Raw genomic sequence first — 27,647 nt, forward strand, 5'->3', positions numbered from 1 at the left:
AACTTCAGTATGATTGCTTTGTTTACAAGTGACGTTATTAGAAATAATAATTCCATTTTATTATGTGCTGATACTTTTCCTCTTTGCAATAAATTATCCCGCCGTTCAATCCTTTCTTCTTTTATTTATGTATTTTTGTGTTTGTTTACTGTACATGTAATGGAGAGTGACTCAGAGTTCTCGTGAGCAGAAAATAAACGTTGCGGAATCATCCTGCATCCTGAAACGACCACCAGGAGAACAAGGAGTGTTGGATCCGCGTCTTAATATAAACGACTAAGAACAGTAGAGGTAATCGTAATATAACAACAACAAAAACTACCACTAACTCCTTCTTTTTTTCTGTTATTCTTTTCTACGTACATATATTTTTTCCTTTCACTGATCAACGTCACACTCCGGCGTTCTCTTTTACGCTTTGTTTTTATAATAATTTATTTTTTTTTTATATTTCTTTTTATTTTTGAGCTTGAAGTAAAAAATCCAGTCGTGTTGCCCGCAGAAAAATTTAAATAAATTAAATGAAGAAAAATTTTACGTGCTATCAGTAATCAGTTTGGATTACCAGAAGAATAAAATTCAGATTAAAAACAGAATAACAAAATTTTAAAACTACGCTACTCCGCGTTACTCCACTCGAAAACAGACTCACTGCTGACTGGTCTGGTGTGGTAGACTCGTGCGCGGCTGGTACCCGGTTTAAAACGATACCTGTCTGTGCTACCCCCTCTATGCGGTCAATGCTCGTCCCCACCAGGTACTAAATTTACTTTACTTGAAACTAACTTAGTGTGAATGCAGTACGAACTTAAACACTTATGTATACACAATATACATATTACTACTGTAGTCTATAATATAACTATAACTGCTGAATACCCGACCTGCTCTTTTTCCCCTCCACACCACCTGGTAACCAGGTGAATATTGTGCCATATGACTATTACTCCCATACCGCAAAATAGCTCTGCATTTTGTGTTTATACAAATTGTATCATACATGTTATGGATATCAAGCATAAAATTATCACTACCGCATTACATCGTGGCTTTCAATTTAGAGAAGTTTACGATATTGTAAATTCACTTTTTATTAAGGCAATAATTATGATAATGAGATGAATAATGTAATGACATCTTATTACATGACACGAAAAGTCAAATAATCAGTCCAAAAATATGACAGATCTGAAGTTGACAGACATCAGAAATTTTTTTAGAATGTTTTAGCTGTCAAATTATTATAAAAAGAAATTTTATTCAAAAATTTCAGCATAGTGTTGCCTTAAGATTGTTATTTTTATTTAATAAATATAAAATGTTAAAATAATAAAACAACAACAGCTGAAGAAATAGAAAAAAAAAAAAAGATCACCAAAAAAACACCAAAAAAAAAATTTTGTATTGAATACTTGAGATAGTTTTATTAAATCATTTAATATTTCTTCAGAAATATATTATATTTCGAACCAGTTAAGAAATAAGTAGCAATAAGTATAAAACACGTGTGAATAAAAATAGAAAAAAATCATGACAAATCGACACGTGCTTAACAAATAGCTGAAAACATTTTAAAGACTTAGATTAAAATAAAACACTCGAAAAGGTGTGAAAAAAAAAAAAAAAAAAAAAAAAAAAAAAAAAAAAAAACCAGGCCAATAAAAAAACCGGTAGTGATTATTGGAATTGAAATTACTTTTTCTTTTAATCAAGTAAATTACTTTCATTCAACACAACCAATGGAATCATTTAATGCACTATTATCTGATGAATACACGGACGAATGAATTATAGATGGTTATGAAAGCGGCCTTCTATATTTATTATCATTTGGTAATTAATTACTGGTACTAATGTCAGAACTTCTTCCAAGATCTTTAGACTTTTAAATTAGTTGACTTTATATAAATTTAGCGGTAACATTTCAATTAAAATATGAAAATTTAAGCAAAAGAGCGTATAAAAAAATTTTTTTTGCATACACCTTTTTGGTTCTAAGACAAAAAAATTTTAAAGCTGTCAGCTGTCAATTTAAAAAATTTTTTTAACAAATCAATTACAATAAAAAAAATGCTTCTAAAAATTTTGACTTGTAATTTTTATTAATTTTCACATGTGAAACTTATTAATTAAATTTTTTTTATAATAATTTAATTAGTAACGCGATTTCTTCTTTATTTCGATTAATAATATTAATTTAGAGCGAATAAATTAAATTATTTCGGTAAATATGAGCGGGAATAAATTTTAAATTTAAAGATCGAAATAACTATGGAAATGATTGGATGCTCGTGGCAACGAAAAATAAAAACAGTTTTGTTAGCCCGACTGTTCAGCTGTATAGGGTTGCAATATGAGTAGCAGATGTTCCTTTAAAAATGAACGCGCATTGAGAGAGAATTGTAACACTCAATAATAAGGAAGTACTCTGATGTCTTCCGGGAAAGTATAATAACAAGGCAGATGCAATATTTCACGTTTTAAATTTTGGTCCTAACCTCGAGATCAACCGATTTTAAAAGGTAAAATTAATACAATTGATTAAAAAATTAATTATTATAATAATCGTTAATTGTTTATTTATTATTATTTTTTTTTTTTTTCAGTTTTTGCTTTTTAATTAGTAATTAAATTATCCGCAATGGCGTATCGAAAACAACCTATTCAGGATGAACTGGAGCTGGAGACAATGGCAGAGGCTGAGTTATCAAGACTAAAACGTCAATATCGAATGATGGAAAACGATCGTACTACTTATGCAGAAAAAGCGCGTCTGCAACTTCGTAATCAGCAGAATATGATTGAACGATTAGAATTTGAAAAATCAGAGCTTATATTGGCTATAAAGACTTCAAAATCTGAATCTAATGCAAAAAAAGACGAAGAAATGGATGAAAAATTGAAATGTTTGCTCGTCAAACGATCAAAATATATAAAAATGATAAATAATGAAAAGCAGCAGATTGATGAATTGCAAGAACAAATAATAAAGGTATCGAAGGAAGTTGTAGGTTTGAAAATGAAAATACGGACAGATGCACAGTCACGAGAAATAACTGAAAAGCATCATCGTATGATTGCAATACTTGAGAATCGATTAGACGTTGCGACAAAGCGATTTAATGTTGTGGTAGCTGAGAATGCACAACTTCGTGCTCGGATTGACAGTTTACTTAAAGAACGTACTCAATTCAATATTCTTTGGGCTAAAATGATTGGTCAATTGAATACTGGTAAAATGTTAATCAGTGATATTATTGAACAAGCAACAATAACATTTAATCAACGTGACGAAGAGCTAAATAAAATTTATGCTTTAAGAGAACGGTATGAATAGTCTGCATAATTTTTTTATGACTTTGATTAATAAAATATTATTAAAAATTATTTTATTTTATAGAGGAACAAGAGATTTAAAAACTCATACCTCAGAGATGTGTGAATTACAGCGCACACTTGATAATGAATTGAAGTTGCAAGAATTTCTTGGGATTAAAGGGCAGTACCGAGAAACTGCTGATTTAAATGCTAGAAAAGAAGCTGAGCTTCGTACAAAACAAGAAGAAAAAGAAAATAAAATAGCGTCATACAGTGAAATTTTGAATTTAATTAAGCAGTTTACTGGTCAGGCTAAGTAACATATTTTTTTTATAATTAATAAATGTCAGTAATTTGAGTAATAATATGTAATTTTTAATTTTAGGTGAAAATGACATAGATAATCTGTCGACTTATTTTCTCAAGCAAGAAGAAGAAAATTTTGCGTTATTCAGTTATGTTAATGAGCTTAATGATGAATTAGAAGGTCTACAAATACGAGTAGCACAATTGCGAGATGATATCGACGAAGCACGAGCGTTAAATGCTCGTCGAGGTTTCCAGCAAGCTGAAACGCTTGAGAAAATTGCCAAAGAGTTGGAAGAACAGGAAAAAAAAGCAAATAATGCTGAAGAAAATTTAATTAAGGTTATTATTATTTATTTATTCAATCAATTAAATTATTATTGTTGTGGTTTTAAACTCTTGAATTTATTTTTTTATTTTTTTAGTGTAATGAAGTAATAGAAAAATTACTCGAAGGAATAGATGCACTTTTTCATTCGATCGGCTGTGATAATTCTTCAATTTTAAATCTTCTTGGTGATAATACTCACGTTACAATGAATAACATCATGCTTTACTTAGGTATAATTGAAAAAAGAATATCTGAAATGCTTAACAAGGTCCACTGGGTTGATGTGAACGGAAAATCTGATACTATTAGACTAGATGAGGAACGTAAACCAAAATTAAATATTCCTATCTTATCTGAAATAGCTCCTACCCAACCATGTTCTTTGTGAGTTCCTTATAACTATAATTATAAATTATTCCCACCCAATTTCCTCATTACTATATTTAAATTTTCCGAGATTATTAAATGATCCCTTGGGTTAATTATAAATAACAGGTGTGTTGAAAAAGAAGTGCTCCAATCTGTATCTGAAGGTTTAGAAGTTCCGTTAACACGTCAATACATCAAAGAGAAACTTTATTCAGCTCAATCAATTAATGATAACTCTCAGCTATTACATAATGTTTCTGGATGTTACTTACCAGCAGCCCGAAAAATTATGCAAAAAAGATATCAATAAATTTTTATAATTCATTTATTATTCATTACTGTAAATTGTTTGCTGTAAATTACTGTAAGCTGCGTCTTTGTTTTTTAAGAGTAATAATTTACATTCCCACGTTTTATGGGATATTGTATAATTTAACAGAGAATTGCGACGTTAAAACTCAGACAAAATTTTTAATTTAACTTGAATTTGTTTCGATAATTATTTTCATAGTTGGTTTTATGTTTTTAAGAAACAATTACTTTAGTTATTAAAATTGTACAATTATATAACAAACAACACTTAAAAAAAAAAAGTAAGAATTATTTAAATTACGAAAATATTTAATGATCTTAAGTAATCAATGTTTATTTATTTATTTATGATTATTGCCATTTCTTAAGAGCTTTATTTACTTTAGTATAACGTTTTTCAGCGATTTTCACAATTCGCTTCAGCTCTACGATAGTTCGTTTAATGTGAACTAATTGATTTTCAATGTCATTTTTTGATACATCTATTGAAATTCCTTTACGTTTGCACATCTGAGTATAAAGATTCCAGCATGCCAGACGAATTCTAATTAATTCAAGAGTTTTTTCAGCTGCGATGGATTTTATTCGCGATACTGAACTTTCCCACTTCAATGCTTCTACTTTAACACGATCGTATCGGCTTTGTAGAGTTGCAAGTTGATTGTTCAGACTAATCAACGTGTGACCTTTTCCTTCAGTGATTCGTTGCTAAATAAAATAGAAAATTAATAGATTTAAATTTAAATCACAAATATTTTTATTATTGACATACTTTTTTAAATAATACACGGAAAAAATCTAAAAAATTTCCCAATTAGAAAATTATTAATTGTACAACCAAAAACTGTAACCGCGATTTTATTTAAACGATAAATTAAAAAAAAAAAAAAAAAAAAAAAAAAGATGACCTTGACAAATAGATTTTAAATTAATCACTTATATCTTTTAGTCGATATAAAAGAATCCTTACAAACGTGAATATAAGTTATGAATGTTCAATCACCAGAGGATTTAATAACGCTCGGTTCTTTAATTTAAAGAACAAGCATTTAAAGTTATTATAAAGTAAGAAAGCCTATTAAAATATTTTAATTCTAAAAATATTTAAAAGTTTATAAATTTTTAATATTTTTTTTAAATAAAATAATAATACTGTAGATTTAAAAAACGCTTCATTAATTTTTTAATATAACACAGTAGCTGATGATTCTTTTACTTTTTAAACTCTTTACCAACTTAGTAAAAAATTTTTTGCAATGTTTTTTATGAATATAAATTGAGTAAGCAATTGTGAAAAAATTAATTCAGAAAAAATAAATATTCTTTTAAATTATTAAAAACTTTGAATTATAGAAATTATAGTAAATAATTGAATACCATTTCGATACCAATTTCTTCTAGAGTATGAAGATTTTTATCCTGATGTTCAGCCACATTTTGTCTCACTTCCATTAAATTTTCGTATCGATTAAAAATCTGACTGATTGATTGGAACTCTCCAATTTCATTTACAACTGATTCTAAATAACTTTGGGCTGGTCGATAATTTTTAACATACTTTTGCATTTTATCACGAATAGGAGCCAGATATACAAGTTTTTCCTCAAGTTCTGCAATCTAAAAAAAAATATGTACAGAAATAATTTATCAATGTTGGTTAAATCAATTAATTTATTAAAAAAATTACTTGATTTTGGTATATTTTCTGACAATCTTTTTCATCATTAATTTTTCTCTGAGCACGCAAACGTTTTTCATGATTTTCCTTGACGAAATTATCAAACTTTATAAAAGATTCCCGTAATAAAGACTCTTTACGTCTCATTTCAGCCCACTGTTGATCTATAAATTTTCGTTTTTCCTCATACTCTTCATGCTTTGCATCAAGTTCTTTTTCATTTTGTGATAACTCTCTACACGCTTTTAATAATTCTATTTCTGGGTCAGATCTTGCAACATCGAACTCGGGATATTTTCTGATTAAATAAAAAATTTTTTTTAAATTAAGAATTATTTTTCTATTAATAATAAATTGTTTATTTACTTTATCTGGTCGTTCTCAAATTTTGACTGAAAATATTCTGTAATTAATTTTCGTGAGTCAGTAGTAATTATTGCTCGGTGAATTAAACTTTTTGGATTTTTCTTCAAAATCTCCATATTATCTGAAAAATATATTTTATAAAATATTATTAAAATTTCTACATGTCATTTTTTTTTTTTGACATAATTTATTTGTTAAAAAATTCTTAAAATTTAATAAATATCTGATAAATTAATTTTCATTAAATTTTAAATTAAAATAGTTAAAAAAAAAATAGTATTAAATTATTAAAAACATATTTTTATCATTAACAGTTTATTAAAAAAAAAAAAAATAATTGATAATTAAAAGTTAAAAATTTTTTACCGTCCCTTCAATAAATTTTTTTATTTATATTATATATAATTATTTATAATATTTGCAATTTTGACTTTTAGGTTAATTTATTAAACTTCCTGTCAAATTTGAGAAATTTTCAATACAAATTATCGACCAAACAATTACAAATAATGCCGCTCTTTTTTCCTAAACTATAAATGTCTCTAGCGCGCTTATCCTAGTGAGATTTAGATTTGTGCGCGCATGTAAAAAGTTGTTTATTTTGTTACTGTAGTAAAATGGCGACACTGTTTGCTGTTTAGTCGTAATGAAATAATTACTCACACAATAATAACAGTTTTATTGTAATTTATTAATGTGACATGTATTTATTTAGTGAAAAACCATTACTCCTTATTTTGAGACGTATTTTAAAAATTAATAATAGAATATAAATCTATATATTTAATAATTATAGGGTTACGTGATCTGACAGCGTGTGCGTAATGGCCGATAATACCACTCCTTTGCCCAGGCGGCGTCAATTGGTAAACAAATGGCTGAAAATATTTGCCGACAATCGATTATTTTACTAAACATATAATAAACAATGAACTTACAAACTGAAAAATAATTATATGGCAATGTCGATTATTTTTTACAGAGAGAACGAACAAGGAAATTATATACTGACGACTTCACATATGGTGATGAAGAAATTGAGGGTAAAAGAACTTTTCAACTCGATGAGAAAATAGAATGTGAAAGATATGACCTTAAAAACTTTTCGGGACTTTTTCGTGAAATGACTGGACCAGAGCTTAATCTTGCTTATGTGCAAAAACATGGCTTAAATATTCCATTACTTTTTAGAGACAGTTCTGGACTCGGTTTAAGAGTTCCCAGTTCTAATTTTTCAATAAACGATGTTAGAACTTGTGTTGGTGAGTTATAATATTTTTATTATTTATTAATATATCCTTGATTACTTTGCAAATGTTCAATTCTTTAGAATATTATTATTTATAAATATTAAGATTTTACTTTTAAACTATAAATAAAAAAATTGAAATTAAATTTTAAAGTAAAATTTTTGATGCATAAATTTAATGACTAATCAATTTTATTTATAGAATACTGATGACTTAGATTAATGAAATTGCTTTTATAATTGTAATATAAAAATTTAATATAAATTTATTGACATTACCTGCATAAATTATTTATTTACAATCTCAGGAGTCAAAACATCATAAATAAAATTTTTTCTACAAGTAAATAAATGAATTTTTATTTTCTTTTAGGATCAAAGAGAATACTAGAAGTTATGGATGTAGATACACAGAAGAACGAAGAAATGTCAATGAAAGATTGGCAAAAATATTATGAAGATCCAGAAAAAGAAAGATTACTCAATGTAATATCGTTAGAATTTAGTCATACGAAGCTGGAAAATTATGTTCAATCTCCGACAATAGTAAGGCGACTAGATTGGGTCGATACAGTTTGGCCGCAGCATTTAATAGAAGCACAAACTGAATCTACCAATGTCCTAGGAGATATGATGTATCCCAAAGTAAAATTGTACTGTTTAATGTCGGTAAAGGGTTGTTATACTGATTTTCATGTTGATTTTGGTGGAACTAGTGTTTGGTATCATATTCTCAGAGGGAAAAAAGTATTTTGGTTGATTCCACCCACTGAAAAAAACTTAGACTTATATCAAGAATGGGTTTTAAGTGGCAAACAATCAGATGTGTTTTTTGGTGATATGGTTGATCGTTGTGGCCGGGTGTCCCTCGAAGCCGGTATGACTCTTTTTATTCCGACTGGTTGGATCCACGCGGTTTATACTCCAGCAGACTCTTTAGTATTTGGTGGTAATTTTTTACACAGTTTTGGGATTGAAAAACAACTCAAAGTTGCTCAAGTTGAGGAGCATACAAAAGTTCCTCAAAAATATCGGTACCCATTTTTTACAGAAATGCTTTGGTAAGAAATTCACTTTTATTTTAGTTCTTTGTTAATTAAGGGGGTATTCTGACTTAGAAGTATGAATTTAATAATTAATAGTTATTAATAAATAACATAAAAAAATGTAAAGTAAAAATAATGATTGCCTTTTTTTTTTTTTTACGGCACTTAAAAAAATTACCTGAAATTCATGCTTTTAAATCAGAATACCGCCTTAATTTAAATTTATAATTTATATATTTTAATTATAATATTTTAGGTACGTTTTGGAGCGTTATGTTCATGTGCTTTTGGGCCGCAGTCATTTAGACGTTCCAGAAGCTCATCGTCAGCATTCTTGGTACCGTTTATCACCACCGCAATATCATCAACATCTAACGCCATTTGAATTACATGGGCTAAAATCAATAGTTATGTATTTACATTCGCTACCATCAACAAAAAAAAATGTACCAGAATTAATTCGTGATCCTGTAGCTTTAATTCATGACGTAAGAGGCCTAGTTGAGCAACACAGGCACGATAATCCCGATGCAGCAATTACGGGTCATCCAATTTTACCGGCACCGCCACCTATGAGCATTGCTGAACGAGTAAATAATTTTTTTTTTAATACAATATTTTTTATATACAATTAAAAAAGTATTTACAAGTATTTCTTTTTCTGTAGGAATTTCTTAAAGTACCTAAAAAACAATATCCGAAGATTCCAAAACTAGAAACCAAGTCAATGCCTCGAAGACGACGAACGAGGTGCAAAAAATGTGAGGCGTGTACCCGACAAGATTGTGGAGAATGTGTTTACTGTCAAGATATGGTAAAGTTCGGTGGCAGTGGACGAGCTAAACAAACTTGCATTACTCGGCAGTGTTTGAGGCCAATGTTGCCCGTAACTGCAGCTTGTAAGCTATGTAAACTTGATGGTTGGGGACAGCAACCGGCACCATTAATGGGTAAATATTATTAATAATATTAATAATAATATATTTTAATTATATTGATTTAAAACAAATTATAAATTTTAATTTAGGCAAGCCAATATCTGGAGTCCCATCGAGCTTGATGGAGTGCTCTATTTGTTTCGATATCGCTCATCCTGAGTGTTTAGGAGTTGAACTACAAAAAGTAGTAGTTAGTGACGACGTACCCAACAGTTGGGAATGTCCGTCTTGTCTTCAAAGTGGCCGAAATTTAGATCACAGACCACGTCAGGTAAAGGCACGAATTCGCAAAGTCTCGGTGTCTAGCGCTGCCTCATCTGCTCCTACGACTGATTCTGAAAGAGCTACGACACCAAGTAAAAGAGCAAGACCAGAGCCAACTGAGGTAACTTTAATTAATCAAATAAAAAAATTAAAATTTTTTTTATTTGATTAATAATTCTACTTGAATTTTTAATCGGTCAGTGCGAAAATAATTTTTTTAACACGAAGGACTTGAATTATTTATTAACATATTAATAACAATAGTTATATAATTTTAGACATGGAACGACCGTGAACCTGCTGAAGGTGATCAACGAACAGCTTTGAGGACTCAATTGGCTGCGCAATTGGTTGGTTCAAGCAATAAATCTCTTAAGAAACCTCACGTAGTTGTTAGACCCGTCCAGTTACCATTAGCTCAACGCTCTGAACTTAATAGTCAGTTGCCACCGATTTATGATAGGACAGTACTTCTCGCCATATTTAAATTTTTAAATCCAAAAGATTTAGCAACATGTGCTTTGGTTTGCCGGACTTGGGCGAGGTATAGTATTGATCCAATTCTTTGGCAGCATATGAATTTAACGCGGACACATCTAACTGCTGCACATTTGACGGGAATTGTACGAAGACAACCTGCTAGTTTATATTTAGACTGGACCAATATTGCTAAGAGACAATTAGCTTGGCTGTTAGGAAGACTTTCTCAACTTCGGCATTTATCACTGCAAGGTTGCAATTGGGCTACTGGAGTTTGTGCTCTGAAAACCTGTACATGTCCACCATTAACGAGCTTAGATCTCGGGTTTGTTTCTGGACTTAATGATTCAAGTGTTAGAGAAGTATTGAGTCCACCTCCCGACTCAAGACCAGGATTGATTGACAAGACTTCAAGATTGAAACACCTGAAAATTTTATCTCTCGCTGGTTGTAATATAACGGACGTAACTTTGCGATATATTGCTCAACATCTGCCTCATCTAGAAAGTCTGGATTTATCTTCATGTGGTAGAGTTACGGATGCTGGTGTCGCACAAATTGCTACTCCTCCTGCACAAGCCATTAATAATCTTGTATCTCTCAATTTGTCGGACTGTCGCCTCCTGACAGAAACTACTCTAGAACATTTAACTAGATGTAAAGCTATAAAACGGCTTGATCTTCGACATACTACTCAAGTATCTACGCAAAGTGTAATTAAATTCGCCGCGCGAAGTATCCATAGTTTACATGTTACTGATGTTAAACTTGTTGAAGAAAAAAAAATAAAAGAAAAGCCAAGAGAACGTGAGGTATATAAATAAAATTACAAAAGTCGTACCTGGAATAGTAATCAATCTAACATAAATGATATAAAGTCAGCAATAAATGCTAGTATTTTTCTCACAATATAATTAATTCAATAATTATAGATACTTTTATAATTTTTTATTGTTCGAAAAGTACTGTTGTTTATTTTATATCAACTGAAAATTATAATAATATTTTAATAGTTTTCAAGCAGTCTATTATGTGCAATCAAAAATAACAAAACATTTTATTTTTTTTTTATTGTCTTCCGAAAACTATTATTACTTTTGGGTACACGTAAAAAGAAACAAATTATTGGTAAGGAATTTTTCACTTGATTGGTTATAATATCGCGTTACAAATGTTATAAAGGCGTATAAAAATTATAAGCCTGGAACACGATATTATTAACCAATAGTTCATCAACGGATTTTTATTAATAAATTACCTTTCTATATTGTTTAGTTTAAATATTATTGTAAGATATTTTAATCTTTTATTAGTTTTGCGACAATAGTATTTAAAAAGAAAAAAAAAATTAATTGTGAATAGTTAATGTGCGATAATAATTGAATTTAAACAAATAGTATAACAGAACTAAAGTGATAAAATAATAGAATTTCGCCGATGGTACAATTATTGTTGTATATAAAAATGTGTATTTAAAAATAATCGCATTTTCGAAAAAATCACTATCATTCATACACTTTCTATTGAAATGTTTATCTTTTCATTTCATTGAAAAATTCATTTGAATACATATTTTGCTAATTAATACTAATATTTATTTATTAGCTGTTAAAACTTAGTTTTTATTAAAGTGATTTAGTTGTAAATAACTATTCAAACTCTATATTTAAATAAAAATTAAGTTGATAAAAATAATTTGTAACATCACATAGTATGGTGATTTTATCGTTAACGTGAAACAACATTTATATTATTTAAAAATTAATGATATAGTAATATTTGCAATTATTTATGTATATCATTTTTAGCATTATCATTAATTTATGTGATTTCAAAAAAAAAAAAAATAAATAAATAAACAATTACTGAACTATACGCATGATATTCTGGAAATTTTCATGCTAATTCAAAGATAATAATTCTGCAATATTTATTACACACAAGAATGATGTAATGCCATTTAAAACAATATCTTACTTAATTTACATCACATTACCGCAGGATATTAAAATATAATTTGTGTAAGTAAGTAATTAATTAAGTTAATATAACTTGTGTTTTAATTTTTCTAATAAATTTGTGAATTAATCATTGAATCATTCACCTCTTTTAAATTTAATATAGAAGTTACAAATTCATCAGATAAAATTGATATAATTTGTTTAAATTTTTGATAATTAATTATAATTAATAGTATTTAAATTGATTTAATAAAATAAGTTAAAAATATTTATATACTTATGGAATTAATGATCTCTATGTCAAATTAAAATATTTAAAGTACATTTTTTATTTTATTTTTTGTATAATTTCCTTACTAGAAAATTTTTATTGTAAAAATTGCTTCGCATAAATTTCTTCTATATTTCTTCATTAATGTTTTATAACATTAACTATCAATTACTTTTTATAATAAAATAAAAGTGAAATTTTGTATTAATTTTTTTGCAATAATTTTTTCAATAAAAAAAAAAATTTTAGAAATTTTAAAAATAAAATTAAAAAAAATTGAATACTATATCTATATATATTGTGCAGATTTATTCCGCTAGAGGCGCCTGCGCATTATCGTCCTTTTTTTCACATTCGCGCTATTTTATAATTATTCCAAAATTAAATTAAAATAAATTTCATAATTAAATTATTTTTGACGGGAAGCATCAGAGAGTGTTTTACGATCTAAAATATTTTTTTACCTGGTGCTGTGTGTCGTTGGTAAGGTTAATTAGCCCTTTGCGGCAGTTTCGGCAACATGCGCCCCCTACTTTTTTTCTTGCCCTCTCTTCACAAAATATCCTATAGATTTCTCACTCCAAGACGAAGACACTCTATACAAATTCAGAGAGGGAATTCAAGGCCAGCCACAAAAGGGCTAAAAATCAATAACACCTACTGAAATTGTGTGTCGGTTGTCGGTTACAACAAAAATATTCTGGTGCGTACAAACAAACGTATCACAACGTTCAACAAAGTAAATTGTTTGATATAAAAATATTAAAATGGGTTGGTTGTTGCTTTGCGACTGAAAGTTTGATCGATAATTAGAGAATGTAAGTAGTCAATTAATAATAAACAATATTCTAACCTAAAATAAAAATATATATATATATATATATATATATATATATATATATATATATATATATATATATATATATATATATATAAGTTTGTTTAGTAATGTCGAATAATCTTTATTAAAAATATCTTAGACTATCATAATAGCAAAAAAGGAAAAACAATAAACTTTATCCATCATTCAAATAAACTCATCATTTTGTCCACGTCAAATACAAAAACGTATGTCAAATCTTATTTTATAATGATAGTTTATATAATTTATAAATAATGTGCATGTATAAGTGTGTTTTAAATAATTATAAATATTTTAATCATACTGAAGTTAGCAATCAGCTGATAATTTTAAAAATTTTTTTAACAAATCAATTACAATAAAAAAATGCTTCTAAAAATTTTCACTTGTAATTTTTATTAATTTTAACATGTGAAACTTTTTAATTAATTTTTTTTGTGATAATAAAATTCTAAAAAAAATTTTTAACATATGTAAACTTCAGTGTCATATATTTTAATTGTTTTAAATGTTTAATTATAATTAAAATTAAAATAGTATGATGACACACTCGAGTACCCGTCGTAAGTCTGATGTAGGGGTTGTAGGAGAAATTTTTCTGGAAATTTCCGTCCTCCTACTACTACTACACCATTAGTTTAGTTGTCTGAACACTCCTTATAAGCCGGTCCTATTTTACTGTAGTCCACGCTGCACTTAAGTCGTGACACAATGTTGTTTTGATTTTCAATTGATTGAAACGCTATATTAAGCTTGAAGAGTCATCGATTGTGTCGAGTGAGAAATTTATTGAATTTATTATTAAAAATTAAGTTTATAATTTTGGATCACGTGCTTTAATGCTCCAAAAAAATTATTTCTCTGCTAAAATACTCACAAAGCCGCGTAATGTTTTTGATTTGTTAAAAACACTTATTAATTTAATTTTTTTATAGGTGATATTTTTTAGAAGAAAAAAAAAATGTCTGGTAATATTTTTTTGTACCGGCGATATGTTGCAAATATTTTACCTGGTGATATTTTTTCAGGAGACATTTTGTCCGGCGACATGTTGCAAATATTTTAGCCGGTAATATTTTATCGGGAGATGTTTTGATTGGTAATATTTTATCCGTAATATATTAACTTGTATTACCATAATTTTGACAATTTTAACAAAGGCTTATTCGAGTTGCTCTGGTACAAAACACAAAGGAATAGTTAATTTAAGTCGGGAAAATTTTGTTCACTTAGTACAGTAAAGTTTCATTATTGGAGTAAGTCCGGTCGTATGGGTGGTAGCACGATGGTAGGGAGGGTGTATAGAAAACTTCCATATACGGTCTCACAAAGAACGAACTCATAATGCGAATCGACTTTTACTGTGGAGTAAGGTGAATACGCCTATGAGGGGGACGCTTATAACGGGTGCTCGACTGTAAATAACCTTTAGTTGCTACGCAAATTAACCTAATTCAGCCAGAACTGAATCAAGATCTTCTTGCAAAGATAAGCTTTCTTCTTTCTGTTTAGCTAAATCGTCTTTCAATCTATCAACTTGAGCTTTTAATAAATAGTTTCCTTTCTTCAATGAAGCTAAGCGTCCTTCGTGTTTCTTAGCGATGGCCTGATAAATAAAAAAATACAATTTTCATTTTAAAATACAATCTAAAGACTTGAACTGATAAAAATGAAGTTGAAAAAAAAAATAATAAACCTGTAGTTTAGTCTTTCGATCTTCTGAATCAGCTGTTTCATCATCAATTTCTGATTCCTCGTCTTCTTCAGACTCTTCAGACTCTGATTCTTCTTCAGATTCACTTTCTTCTTCTACTTCTTCCTCTTCTTCCTCTTCTTCTTCTTCTTCATCTCCATCTTCTTCGTCAGTATCAGCCATCAACTTAGCCATTTTATCGACTTCTTTTTGAAGTGATTTGTATTTTTTCTTTTCTTCTTTCAATAATTTTAACTGTTGTTTTATTTGTTCTTTCAATGCATGTCTCTCCTTTTTAGAATTGTCTTCTTTATCTCTGCAATATTAAAAATAATATTATTTTTTTCTCCATTAAATTAATAGAAAATTAAATTAAATTAATCAAAAAAAAAAATATACTTGAAATTTTTAATTTTAGTTGATAATAATTTAATTTCTCTCAACGCTCTCCGTTCAGCAACAGCTTCCGGATCTTCATCCTCGTCTTCTTCCTCAGAACTTTCTTCCTCTTCTTCTTCCTCCGATTCACTTGGAGTCTTTTCTGCTTTCTCGATACTTTTTTGCGAAGCAATCTTTGCTACATCTTTTGCACTTGGACATCCAGCTAATGCCATTCCTGAAACAGTATACCACGTTGCTTCCGATGCCGATTCTGGTGGGAATTCTACTATGGGTTCAGGTTCAACGTGTTCCCAATCCCAATAATAGTCTATTTGCGAGGTTGAAAAAAATTAAGCGAAATTAGTTGAAGCAAGCGTTAGTATAAGCGATAAGTTATCAGCATTAGCGCAATTAATAGCAATTAAAAAATTAAATAAACTACTTACCAGCCTTCATACGTTTTTCTAATGCAGCATACATTTTTTTCAAATCTTCTAATTCAAGTTTTGTCCTATCTCTTTCTTCGGCAACTACTGAAAATTCTTTTTCTATTTTCTCAACATCTTTTCGCGCTTGGTCTACTTCATTTTTCAATGATTCTACTATTTTTTCGTCGTGCTTTTTGTACTCAGTTACATTTTGTTGCAATTTTAATCTTTCATTCTCTGCTTCCAAATTTAAAAGTCTTGCCTGAAATTAATTGTAAATTTTTTTCAATTTTAGATATATTTTACATGATTTTATCAGTTTAATATCAAGCATTCTATCTCTAATAAGCCGTAAAAAAATTTAAAAACAATATTTTCATCATATAGTACAAAATCATTGTAAATTTTAGAAAATTCACGGGATTTAAAAAAATTTAAAAAAGCACATCTAATTCTACCTGTAGCCTCTTGTTATCTCTTTCCAACGCCTCTTTATTTCTCAGCTCCAATGCAAGCATTTGTTTAGTGCTTTGCAAGTCATCTCTTACTGCGTCAATATCATCCATTTCATCGGGTACAGCATCATCGACAGGTGCGGTATCTGCTTTGTGCATCTGTTCTTCAATAGTTAATTGCCGTCTAAATTTCCTCAATCCCACCAACACTGGTTTTGATCGATCATTTGTCTTTACACTCTTCAACTTAACCCCCGACTGAATCTGCTGCAGCAATTTATTATGCATATTTGATTTTTCTGATTCAAAAACAAAGTGTGCGTTTCCTGTAAAGTATCAAAGACTATAAAATCCAGAATTTAATTTTTATCGCTATTTTAAAACAATCTGATAATCTTTTTTTATTTTTATTTTAGAAATTAATTAATACCTGGATCGGCAGTAACTTTGCTAACCCTCTCAATGATTGGAGCACTTCTGTCGTTACACTTGACATGCCTGAGCTTTTTACCACTCTCGAGTTCTTTCATCATACAAGCCCAATCAGGACGTTTTCTTGGCCTCGATTTAAGCATTTCCAATTTTTCCTGCTGGGTTTTCGTAAGCTCGGGTAAATCTTTCAATACTTCCCGAGCAGGAGGTGGTGGTGGAGGTCGTGGCGGTGGAGGCGGTGGTATCGCCGCCCTTGATGAACTTTTTGATAGTGTCGGTGCACCTAAATCCATAATAATACACGAATAAACAAACGACAAACAAATCAATAAATTAAACTAATTAACAGGGTCGGTGAAATAAATATACTGACAACGAGGACAGTTACGATCGAAATAACTCAATTTGCTCACTGTGCTCTGATTCCAATAAATTTTATCTCGTATTGTTAATTACAATCGAAAAAATAATTTTAACTTAAACAATTTAAATATTATAAAATATTCTCACCTGTTGAACTTTCACTTTTAGATAGAGGAACTCTGTTGTCACTACGCGATTGAGATTTTTCAACGCGAATCTGCCTTTCAAGCTGAGGTTTCGAAGACGGTGTCTCCGTACGCGGTTCATTCTTCTGTCCGAGTTTAGGAGCCGTTGATGTTTTACTTCTTTCATTCTCACTCTGTTTGACGTTTGATGTTGCTAGTTTACTAGCTGCATTCTTATCGCTTTTAGGTTGCGTTGGCACGATAGTTATTTTACTTAGCTTTTTTGGTTGAGGTTCTACCGGTTGTTTTTGTGGTGCCACAGCGTCTGCCGGTTTCGCTACACTCTGAAAAAAATTTTAAATAATAATTATTATCACTAGTCACTTAATTATTATTTTTAATGCTATTACTAGTGTGTGTGTGTTTTTTTTTTTTTTTTTTTTTGACGTTTTGATTAAATAGGATTTATTATAAAATAAAAAAATAATTTATTCGCTTAACTAATTTAATATTCAAACTGCTACGTTTAACTGTTCGTATTGGATTATATAAATTATCACTAGTCCATCTAAATGTTATTTCTCTTGGTTCATCCGAACTGGAACTAGCGATATCCATTTCAATTTAATATTTCAATTATCGAATTTATTAAATGCTGTCTCTTTCAAATTAAAATCACTAATGATCTATCTTAGATTATTTTAAAAAATAATTTGGCGTCATTTTATTTTCTTTAAATAATACTTAGATATATATTTAAGTATATACTAAAATAATTGCATGATTAATTATTACACCAATCATTTGTCATCATAGAAATATATTTTTTAATTTTATTTATTATTTATAATTTAACAAATTCAATTGTTACCAATATCGTATGTTTTTGTACAATTGTGTCAGTTCCAGACGTGCATTCGTTGTTTAAAATTTCTATTTTTATCAACTTAACCATCATCATTTAAAAATATATTTAAAAAAATAGATCATTTACATTCGCAAGGATTTATGTGAATTATTATCATTACTTTATTTTTATTTAAAAATAAAATTATGTGTCGCAATTTATTAATATTTTATGACTTGTAATAGCTTACGTAAATATATTAAATTAATTATTTTTTAATAATTTATCTTGACAAAAAAAATTTATTGTATAATATGCAGAAAAATTAAATCTTAAAGCTTTAAATGATAATTATAATGAAAAATGAAAACATATTAAATTACTTAGTTTATACAAATAACGATGAGGAAGAGATACACTCTCAGAGACATTTGAAATCGAGGCGTGTGCTTGAAATAATCATGACCCAGAGGCATATATATACGAGCCACTTTTCATTTTACATCTTAAGACGTTGTCTCGGTGCTTAACTTTGAATCTTTTACCCCTCACTGTCTCTTTTTCCGTCTCTTAATGCAATGAAAATAACCTAATCTATCATTTATTTATAAGCATACATATATACACTGATTTATATTTCGATACTTTAAAAATACATTTTAATATTATTTTTTTTTTTTGTTTATTAAATTTTATTTTTCAATATAATTTATAAAAACATATTTTCAATTGTGGCACTGTGCCATAAAATTAAATAAAACTTTAACAGATTTTCAATCAATGTTAAATTTTATTGCAAGTAATAAATATTAAATTAATAATTGCCATTAAAAAAAAAAATGAAGAATTAAAATAAATTTTTTAATTATTGTTAAATTTATTTAAAAAATATCATCGTAATTTTTTTTTTTTTTTTTTTTAAATTTAAAATTGAATTAAAATAAAAATTAAATTAAAAAAAAAATGAAACAATTTTATAAAAAATTAATAATTACTTTTAGTGTGACTTTAGTAAATGCCGGTGCATCTTCACTACTTGTCTTAGATTCTCTTCTAGAATTAAGTGCCCACGGTGCTGAGGGCATTGGTAGTGGATTTGGTCCATCCTTGACCCACGGCGGTCTAAATGTTGTTCTCTGAGGTTGCTGACCTCCCGCACCCGGCATCGTTTTTCTCGTGGCTTTTTGCCCTCCTATTTTATTTTTCTTCTTTAAATATCACCTTGCGTTAACTAAATACTTGTCTTCTTAGCTTTAAAACCAAATTCAATCTTGAAGATTCAAATAATCACAAATTAAAAAAAAAGACTAAATAATATTAATTTATTAAAAATATTTAATAAAATTTACTCAATAACTTCTGGGATCATGATTCCGAAAATAAACTATACTTATTTAGAATACGAATTGTAAATAAAATTATAATATTGTAATATCAGTATAAAATATTTAAAATGACGAAAGAAATATTAAATACAAGAGTTTAAACTCGTGGTAGCTTCAACACTGGTTAGCGCACTGGTTAGCTTGCCTACACTGAATTTATTATTTGGTGGTTTGCTTGGAAAATTGTAGTTTTCTCAAGTCAGGAAAGATCGAGACCTGGACTTCTCGCCAGGGCCGTGACTAAGTTACCTCCTCCTTCTAGTGCGGCCAAAAACTTTATATTTTCGGAGTATGACGTCACGAAATCAGAGTACAAAAATAGCTGATCGACGTCTTCTAGGACGCCATCACAAACTTCTCATATCTACGATTATTATCTTTTGCTTAATTCTTTATTTTCTATTCTTCTTTTTTATTAGAAATTTACTATTTAATTTCTCTAATTATTCCTTACTTTCTATGGCTTGCTTTTACTAATTTTTTATCCATTCGTTTAATTTAATTTATTTTTAGTTATTAGTAAATTTTAAAATATTTAAAAATTTTTATTAATTTAATTTATATTTTTTATTTAGGTCACTATCTGAAAAAAGATATCAATTAGCAGCTCACAAACGAAATATATCGGATCAAAAATTCAATTACTACAGCCAAACTGCCCAATATTTTGAGCGTGAATCTCAAAAGACCAAACAGTTCAATACCTGGAACGTTGATGTTAAGTCAATTCGTTGGGACAATATAAAAAAAGCAGAAACACTCAACTCAAGACGTAATAAACTCCAAGTGCTCTTAAAAAACGAAGAACAAGCATATAAACGAGAGTGTGATCAATTAAAAGCACGTAAAGATACAAAAGAAAAAATATCATTGGAGGTGTTGGAAGAAAAATTAAAAGAAAAACGGGCTGAATTGAGCTTGTATAATCCCAATATTCATCGCCGATTAAAATCGTATTTTACTAATCCTGCCGAAACAGAACGTGTTGATTCGAAATTACAAAATATCGCCGAGCCAATCACACGTAATTTATCCCGATTGTCTTTTGATAATTCAAATTATCTAAAAAAAAGAAGATCAGACTCGCCATTTAAAAACAATTGTAATTCTCCTTATAATTATAAATCATCACTAATGGATTACTCTAATGAACAAAATGAGAAGGCGTTTGACGAAAGAGCAGATGCTTTCACTGAAAATCGTGATTATTCAATGTCCGATCGAATGGATTACTCAAAAAAAGATCCCGTTTTTGTGCCTGACAGAAAATATAAAGAACGTTACGCTCACAGAAGTCTAGAAAATACAAATGTTTTTGATACTGCTGGGCATACACATGATATTTATGAACAACAAGCCATAACCAACGGGGCATTAGTTGTGGAGGCTTCAGACGACGGTATGAATGATAAATGTAATTTGGAAAATCAAGGAAACGATTCAGTTGATTTTATTTCAAATGAAAACGTTGACAATCAAGAAAGTAATCCCGGTGAAGAAATGAATAATTCAAAGGAAACTGAGTCTGACTACCCGGAGGAACAAGCGAAAGGTCCCCTGACGACGATCACTAATTCTTCAGACATGATGGTGTTGTATCTTATGTACAATGATTTGCAGAAGAAAATTGAAGACCTTGAGGTAAAAGAAAGTCGTGCTTGCTTGAAACATCTTTGGGAAGAAACTCTGCGCTTGAGAGACATGCGAAATCGTTTAGAGCTTTTGAGGGAGAAAAAAATTTATCAACGACGTGATTTGCACATTGATCCGTCAAGCAAGGAAGCAGCATTAAATAATATTGAAAAACGTAGTAGTCAGCTTAAAGAACGCGAAGATACATGTGCTGATTCAAAGATGTACAGGTAATTTTTATATCATATTATCTTATGTTTATTTTATTGATGCATGACATGCGTTTGTAAAAATAAGTCAAGCGGATAATTATTATGAGCTACAATACGTGACCGTTTAAGCAATGCCAATGGTTTTTGATGATGTCGTAACAGTGAATCATTCGCGATTCAATGTGTGTATGTAGTCTATACTTTGATTAATGTTTCTCGTGCCAAAATTATTTAGAAATATCTTGATGAAATGCGACTGAAAGCCAGTTTCTCTTGTTTTTAATGTTACTTGCATTCTTTATTATTATAGAGTCGCTTGTAATTTTTTATTATTCTTTTTATTTTATTTTTTTTTTTTTTTTTTTTTTTTTATGATCACTTATTATTAACGGATCCAAAAAAAAAATTTTTTTTTATTGAAAATAAAAAATAGACATACAAATAAATAAATAAATAATTGCATTTTACTTTAATATTTGTTATAGATAAATTTAAAAAAAATAATTGTAAAATTAATATATTTTTTATTTTTTAATTTCAGCGAAGACGCTAAACGTATTTGGGAAAAATGGATCGCTGAAGATAAAAAATCACCAATCTCAAAAGGTGACGAGTTGAGAAAAGCTTTAATGAACCAGTTAGCAGATGAATGGGAGTCATTGGGTGAAAACGACAAGAAGATTATTTCTCAAAGTTACGCTGAAGTAATGAGAAATGCTTCATTGGAAATAGAACTGAATATTATGGCGAAAAAAGGATTTCATTAAACATTGAAAAGATTTTTTTTTTTTTTTTTTTTTTTTTTTTTCCATTGAATTTTGTGTTATTTTTAAGATCAGTAATTTTTTTAATTTTACTGATAATGCAATTTCATCAATTATTGCTTATTAACTTATAAGCCATGTTAAGGCTATTTAATTTCTTATGCTTATGAATATTAAAAAAAGTACACAACATTTTTTTGTTTTTAAATTGATTTACGAATTTAATGAAAAAAAAGTTGTTCACTTTTTGTGTGTCGAATAGTTAATTCATTTTGAATTACAGCTTTATTGAATCTACCATTTAATCATCATAAAACGCTAAAAATTTTTAAATAACAATACTCAAGTAAATTTAGGGTCAACGTCCATTAGTAGCCACAGCTTTTAACAAACGTGATTAATGTGTCAAAATACTCGAATCGATAAACGAATTTTTTTACATAATAGTGCTTTATGAGTGATTTTATGTATGTTCGTTTTTATACAATAGAATAAGTTTTGAAATTTTATTACACTTGAATATAAATTTTTTTGTATCTGTCCGACAATGCATTTATGTTAAAACAAATATGAGAGATATGTATAACCCTTAATTTGTAACAAGTATACAAAATTAAATGTTAAAGTGCTTATTATGCAGAGAATATTTTTTTTATAGACTAAGGACATTCTAATCCTTGTATAAATATTATTCAAGGTTACTTTTTTTAAAAATTAATAGCAATTAAATTATTATAAAAAAAAAAATTCCACATGTGGAAAAGAAAAAAAAAAAAAAAAAAAAAAATTATTAGTAAAAATTTTTAGAAGCATTTTTTTTTATTATTATCATTAATTAAAAAAATTGCCTTTTTAATTTATTAAAATTTCTACAAGTTCATTTTTTTAATAATTTTTTTTTTCCTTCAATTTATTTGTAAAAAAAATTTTTTTTAATTGTCAAGTGACAGCTAAATTTAATGTTGTAATATATAATTTCAGAATAATATTTTTAAAAATTTTTTAAATGTGTCATACAATACTTCAATACCGATTTTAAGAATAGTAAAAATTAACCTTACCGACATCAGTTGAATAGAGGTCTCACACTAAAATTCCAGAAAAAGCAACAAACTATAAATTGCGAACTAACCTATCAAATCTAAAAATCAAAAAGTTTTTATGTTCGCATAAAATGTCTTAACTAAATTAAAAAATGTGGTCGTTGGTGCATCCAAATGGAACAGTAGTGTACATAACTTTACAGAAAAAAGAAATTCAAATTGGTCGTAATTCATCTTCTGATTTGTGTATAGCATCTGATCAAACAGTAAGTCGATACCATGCTAAAATAACTGTTTACCAAAACACCAAGAATAGCCGGAATTACTGTGAAAACAGCAATACAAATAATTTGATTTGTGAAATAACAGATCAAGGATCGAGATATTCAACGTATATAATCAGAGATAAAGAGATAAAATTGATACCGTCGCAGCCTTTCCAATTAAATCCAGGTGACAAAATAAAGTTTAGTAACAATAACAATATCTGGACATTAAATTTTACTAAAATAGGTATTTTAAGTTGCGGCCACAATCATGATAATAAAAAAAACTTAGTTAAAGCTATTGAAGATGTTGGTGGTGCAGTTTTTAATGAATGTAATATCAAATGTACACATTATTTATCCATGTGCAATAGAATAACGCCTAAATTTATGTTAGCAGTTATTGATGGGCTGCCGATTACTGACAAAATTTATTGGGAACACTTTGTACATTCTGTTAAACAAAATACTAAATTACCCAATATTGAAAATTACATCATCACAAATGCTTGTCTTCCAGAAGAATTTAAAGATGCACCATTGTACTCAACGGACGACAGGAGAAGAATATTTGATGGTTATAATTTTATTTTTTTTTCAACTAAACAGTGTAATAATTATGGACATCTAATTAAGGCTGCTGGCGGTAAATCATACTTGTATCATAAATTTACATTTGAAACGAGAGATCTTTTGGAACCAAACATGATTGTCATTGAATGTCATTCGAATAAACAGGATCAAAATTTTAAATTAATTAGCAATAAGGAGTACGACGCTCTGCAGATAACTCTCAGGGAAAAAAATAGGAGGATGGTAAGGTGTAGAGAAATATTGGGTGCTATTTTATTCTGCTCTACCAAAAAATACTGCAATTCTATGATAAAAATTCGTAATCGATTTTGGAGTGATTCGCTACAAAAGAAAAGAAATTTAGTGGAAAAAATGGTAGAAATAAGTGGAGATAAGAAAAAAGATCATCAAACTGTTTCTGAAAAAATTATTGATGGTCGAGGAAATGTTCCTCAAAAAAAGCTAGAATGTCGTCTGGAGTTATCTCGATGTGATACCCCAGTTTGTGAAAGTAGATGGGTTAATGTTAAAGCTTCGCAAAAAATTATGCAAAATTCTCAGGCGACGACAATTGAAATTAAAAAAACAGGCAAGTATGAATTTTATATGATTTAAGGTAACACTGAAGTTGTTGACAGTGATTAAAAATTTTTTTAGAATTTTTTTTAGTTATGAAATTATTATAAAAAAAATTTAATTAAAAAATTTCACATGTGAAAATTAATAAAAATTTTTAGAAGCATTTTTTTTTTTTTATTGTAATTGATTTGTTAAAAAATTTTTTTAATTGATTTTCATACAGTTCAACATCTAAACAATTAAGATATTATTGTAATGTTTTGCTATAATTGTTTTTTTTAAATAAATTTTTAGACGTAAACAAAAATAAGAAACCCAATGGTGAAATTAATCAGCATGACGAATGTGAAAAGCCGACAAGTGAAAATGTTTTAATGAATCCAAAGGAGGCTGATATAAAATTATCGAAAGATAAAAAAAATATTGGGACACGGAATAAAACACGTAAGTTTAATAAAAAATTATTTTAACACTGAAAATTTATTTTAAATTTGTAATTTTTAGATCGAAACAAAAATAATGAGTCAGATATTGCGAATTATAGCAAAACTAAAAGTGGAAAGCCATCAGCAAAAGCTACTTCGGAAGATTCTGAAAAATTATCAAGGATTGAGCGGTCAAAATCGAAGAAAAAAAGTAAGTTTGAGTAATAAACAACAAAAAATTTTGATAATTTATCTAAAAAAAAAAATTGTGTTTTTTTTTTTTATAATAAAATGCTTATTCTCTTAATAATATGGATTAATAATAATAATAATAATAGGACTAATTTCAGATCTAAATCAGAAGGACAACAGAGTTGTTCAAAACCACAGTGACGATGAAAGTGAAAAATCATCTGCTAGTACTATTTCGGCAGTTCAAAAAGATTCTAGGAATAAAACATCAAAAGATATCGAAGATGAAAAATTAGAAAAGAAACGTAAGTCAAGTGAAAAGTATTTTTTCGAGCGAAACTGAACCTTCGTCAATATATGTAAACTAATTAATCAAACGCTAAAGAAAAACATTATTTTGAATATAAATTTTTTGATTAAATTATTTGATTGTGTGTAATTTTTTTATTTTTTTTTTTTTATTTATTTATTTATTTATTTTTTTTTTTTTTTTTTTATAAATCATTTCTCCATTCACTTTCATCCTATAATTATTTAATTATGTAAAAACTTTACATACACATAATAAAAAATCCAGTTTTTATTTTAAAGTTATATTACAGTGCTCGTACATCCGTAATTAGTTTAATTTTGACATTAATTTAAAACTTATGATTTTTATGTGCAGAAGTTCGCCGTAAAAAGAGATTTGAAGATATTTTGGGTGTTTTAGATGTATCCAAGAAAATATCATCGAAAGATCAAAATATTGACAAATCAAAGAAGCAAGATATTTTAGATAGTACGCAATCTAAAACAGGTATGATCTTACTCAAATTATTTATTTTCTAGACGTGAATTATTCAATAAAATTTTAATCTGTAATTGTTTGGGAAGATAATGATTTTTTATTTTTAGATTTAAGCCAAAGTAGTAAATGTATAAAAATTATAAGTAACGTGCAAGTCGAGATACCAAATAAAATTTTTGCACAAGCTCCTGTTGCCTCTGATCCAGAGGAGAGTAATAAAAAAATTGAAACATTGAATGAAAAAAGTAAGTTAGTGCAATCATGATATATTTATAATCTTAAACTTTTTACACAATTTAAATCGTATAAAAAATTAATCGATTCTAATGAAAAAATTCATAAATTTCAGATCTAGATCAGTCTGAAGAATCTTCAAAAAGCAAAGAAAAATTGAATAGGAAACGCAAATTAGATGAAAAAGAAACTAATCAAGTTCCTGATAAATGTATTAGAATACTCGAACCTTTAGAAGAAGAATCCAATGAAATTATTTTGTTGTTAGATGATTCTTTTCCTAAAAATACCCAGCTTTTGGATCATGATTATTTAGAAACTAACAGAAAATTTGACGATTCTACAGAATTCACTGAAATTCCTTTAATACATTCTCCAAAGTGTTCGTCTGACAACACTGAAATCAACTATCAAGTTAATCTAGAGTTAGAGTTTCCAAATGATATCAGTCCTGCAATCCCAGAAGAACTTGTTGATGATATTCAAGTGTCAGAAGTGATTGAGGGAATAATTATTAGTGATCAAGAATCATTTCAAGAATATGAAAACCTTGAGTATGATGACATTAATTTAATTAACCCTCTGACAACTTACACTCAAAATGAAAGTGTAGAAAATTGTGAACAATCTAGTCAAATGGATTTTCTAGACTTTCAAGAATATCAAGATGATTGCGATATCTCGAATGCTGATGTTCACAGGAATTCTGACTCATCTTCTGCTGATGAAAATTTAGAGGAAAATTTTTTAGCAACTCAGGATATTTACAACTTAGTTAGAGAAAATTCTATCAAACCTAGTTATAAACTCGACGATTGCAGAAAATCATTCTCAAATAAATTACCTGGTTTTTTTTTTCAATAATAAAAAATAAAATTAGTCAATTTAATATAATTTTTTGAAAACTAAAAAATTTATATCGAGCTTTTAAATTTGACTTGTAAATTTATTATTAGTAAAATCTATTTTTATAGATAAATAAAGTTTATAATATTTTTTATAAAATCAATTGGTGTTTTTAAATTAATCAATATCATGTGATAAGGCTGATTATTGAATTACAAAAAATATACTAAG

At 28.2% G+C, this 27,647-nt stretch overlaps 6 protein-coding genes across 11 annotated transcripts; 4 read left to right on the forward strand and 2 right to left on the reverse strand.

Moving 5' to 3' along the window:
* Window positions 1-676: 676 nt before the first annotated feature.
* Window positions 677-4,909, forward strand: LOC141534991 (coiled-coil domain-containing protein 63). Its single transcript, XM_074254684.1, has 7 exons — window positions 677-757; window positions 2,260-2,522; window positions 2,607-3,327; window positions 3,401-3,624; window positions 3,704-3,966; window positions 4,050-4,339; window positions 4,451-4,909. The coding sequence occupies exons 3-7, from the start codon at window positions 2,642-2,644 to the stop codon at window positions 4,632-4,634; spliced, it is 1,647 nt and encodes a 548-aa protein (XP_074110785.1). The 5' UTR covers window positions 677-757; window positions 2,260-2,522; window positions 2,607-2,641; the 3' UTR covers window positions 4,635-4,909.
* Window positions 4,910-4,944: 35 nt separating this feature from the next.
* LOC141534995 (coiled-coil domain-containing protein 42 homolog) lies at window positions 4,945-13,458 on the reverse strand. 3 transcript variants are annotated; one of them, XM_074254692.1, is made up of 5 exons: window positions 13,354-13,458; window positions 6,681-6,801; window positions 6,324-6,612; window positions 6,014-6,253; window positions 4,945-5,344 (listed from the first exon to the last, which is right to left on the reverse strand). In XM_074254692.1, the coding sequence occupies exons 2-5, from the start codon at window positions 6,794-6,796 to the stop codon at window positions 4,988-4,990; spliced, it is 1,002 nt and encodes a 333-aa protein (XP_074110793.1). In that variant the 5' UTR covers window positions 6,797-6,801; window positions 13,354-13,458; the 3' UTR covers window positions 4,945-4,987. The 3 variants fall into 3 exon arrangements, with proteins under 3 accessions (XP_074110793.1, XP_074110794.1, XP_074110792.1); XM_074254693.1 differs by lacking the exon at window positions 13,354-13,458 and adding an exon at window positions 8,209-8,246; XM_074254691.1 differs by lacking the exon at window positions 13,354-13,458 and adding an exon at window positions 7,047-7,167.
* LOC141534988 (jmjC domain-containing histone demethylation protein 1) lies at window positions 7,328-12,522 on the forward strand. The gene is made up of 7 exons (XM_074254680.1): window positions 7,328-7,546; window positions 7,663-7,942; window positions 8,303-8,990; window positions 9,232-9,565; window positions 9,643-9,925; window positions 10,003-10,298; window positions 10,456-12,522. The coding sequence occupies exons 1-7, from the start codon at window positions 7,505-7,507 to the stop codon at window positions 11,479-11,481; spliced, it is 2,949 nt and encodes a 982-aa protein (XP_074110781.1). The 5' UTR covers window positions 7,328-7,504; the 3' UTR covers window positions 11,482-12,522.
* Window positions 13,459-13,559: 101 nt separating the features above from the next.
* On the forward strand, window positions 13,560-22,487 carry LOC141534992 (uncharacterized). Its single transcript, XM_074254685.1, has 3 exons — window positions 13,560-13,707; window positions 20,436-21,722; window positions 22,246-22,487. Coding segments are annotated over exons 1-3 (1,515 nt in total). The 5' UTR covers window positions 13,560-13,705; the 3' UTR covers window positions 22,472-22,487.
* LOC141534989 (uncharacterized) lies at window positions 14,704-20,404 on the reverse strand. Of its 2 annotated transcripts, XM_074254682.1 has the most exons (9): window positions 19,825-20,404; window positions 19,471-19,745; window positions 17,651-17,972; window positions 17,139-17,423; window positions 16,712-17,034; window positions 16,272-16,515; window positions 15,844-16,060; window positions 15,448-15,760; window positions 14,704-15,357 (listed from the first exon to the last, which is right to left on the reverse strand). In XM_074254682.1, the coding sequence occupies exons 2-9, from the start codon at window positions 19,639-19,641 to the stop codon at window positions 15,196-15,198; spliced, it is 2,037 nt and encodes a 678-aa protein (XP_074110783.1). In that variant the 5' UTR covers window positions 19,642-19,745; window positions 19,825-20,404; the 3' UTR covers window positions 14,704-15,195. The 2 variants fall into 2 exon arrangements, with proteins under 2 accessions (XP_074110783.1, XP_074110782.1); XM_074254681.1 differs by having other exon boundaries at window positions 19,471-20,404.
* A 1,094-nt stretch (window positions 22,488-23,581) lies between the features above and the next one.
* LOC141534933 (uncharacterized) lies at window positions 23,582-27,579 on the forward strand. 3 transcript variants are annotated; one of them, XM_074254585.1, is made up of 7 exons: window positions 23,582-24,939; window positions 25,224-25,373; window positions 25,434-25,565; window positions 25,693-25,851; window positions 26,259-26,345; window positions 26,444-26,581; window positions 26,686-27,579. In XM_074254585.1, the coding sequence occupies exons 1-7, from the start codon at window positions 23,664-23,666 to the stop codon at window positions 27,432-27,434; spliced, it is 2,691 nt and encodes an 896-aa protein (XP_074110686.1). In that variant the 5' UTR covers window positions 23,582-23,663; the 3' UTR covers window positions 27,435-27,579. The 3 variants fall into 3 exon arrangements, with proteins under 3 accessions (XP_074110686.1, XP_074110684.1, XP_074110685.1); XM_074254583.1 differs by having other exon boundaries at window positions 23,583-24,939; window positions 26,214-26,345; XM_074254584.1 differs by having other exon boundaries at window positions 23,584-24,939; window positions 25,705-25,851; window positions 26,214-26,345.
* Window positions 27,580-27,647: the final 68 nt, after the last annotated feature.

This window comes from Cotesia typhae, unplaced genomic scaffold (assembly GCF_013202065.1).
Source record: "Cotesia typhae breed Kobodo isofemale line unplaced genomic scaffold, CoteBio_Ctyphae scaffold_13, whole genome shotgun sequence".
Taxonomy (NCBI): domain Eukaryota; kingdom Metazoa; phylum Arthropoda; class Insecta; order Hymenoptera; family Braconidae; genus Cotesia; species Cotesia typhae.

Excerpts from the sequence above, each read along its gene's own strand:
- LOC141534933 (XM_074254583.1), top strand. The coding sequence starts at position 23,664 with ATGTGGTCGTTGGTGCATCCAAATGGAACAGTAGTGTACATAACTTTA. Across the intron at positions 25,374-25,433 it reads TGGGACACGGAATAAAACAC|ATCGAAACAAAAATAATGAG; the intron begins GTAAGTTTAATA and ends TGTAATTTTTAG. Across the intron at positions 26,582-26,685 it reads TGAAACATTGAATGAAAAAA|ATCTAGATCAGTCTGAAGAA; the intron begins GTAAGTTAGTGC and ends CATAAATTTCAG.
- LOC141534988 (XM_074254680.1), top strand. The coding sequence starts at position 7,505 with ATGGCCGATAATACCACTCCTTTGCCCAGGCGGCGTCAATTG. Across the intron at positions 7,547-7,662 it reads TGCCCAGGCGGCGTCAATTG|AGAGAACGAACAAGGAAATT; the intron begins GTAAACAAATGG and ends TATTTTTTACAG. Across the intron at positions 9,566-9,642 it reads CTATGAGCATTGCTGAACGA|GAATTTCTTAAAGTACCTAA; the intron begins GTAAATAATTTT and ends CTTTTTCTGTAG.
- LOC141534995 (XM_074254692.1), bottom strand. The coding sequence starts at position 6,796 with ATGGAGATTTTGAAGAAAAATCCAAAAAGTTTAATTCACCGAGCAATA. Across the intron at positions 6,613-6,680 it reads TTTGAGAACGACCAGATAAA|AAAATATCCCGAGTTCGATG; the intron begins GTAAATAAACAA and ends TTATTTAATCAG. Across the intron at positions 5,345-6,013 it reads AAGAAATTGGTATCGAAATG|CAACGAATCACTGAAGGAAA; the intron begins GTATTCAATTAT and ends TATTTTATTTAG.
- LOC141534989 (XM_074254682.1), bottom strand. The coding sequence starts at position 19,641 with ATGCCGGGTGCGGGAGGTCAGCAACCTCAGAGAACAACATTTAGACCG. Across the intron at positions 17,424-17,650 it reads TAAAAGTGAAAGTTCAACAG|GTGCACCGACACTATCAAAA; the intron begins GTGAGAATATTT and ends TTATGGATTTAG. Across the intron at positions 16,516-16,711 it reads GAGATAACAAGAGGCTACAG|GCAAGACTTTTAAATTTGGA; the intron begins GTAGAATTAGAT and ends AATTAATTTCAG.
- LOC141534992 (XM_074254685.1), top strand. Across the intron at positions 21,723-22,245 it reads GCTGATTCAAAGATGTACAG|CGAAGACGCTAAACGTATTT; the intron begins GTAATTTTTATA and ends TTTTAATTTCAG.
- LOC141534991 (XM_074254684.1), top strand. The coding sequence starts at position 2,642 with ATGGCGTATCGAAAACAACCTATTCAGGATGAACTGGAGCTGGAGACA. Across the intron at positions 3,625-3,703 it reads TTTAATTAAGCAGTTTACTG|GTGAAAATGACATAGATAAT; the intron begins GTCAGGCTAAGT and ends TTTTAATTTTAG. Across the intron at positions 4,340-4,450 it reads CCTACCCAACCATGTTCTTT|GTGTGTTGAAAAAGAAGTGC; the intron begins GTGAGTTCCTTA and ends TATAAATAACAG.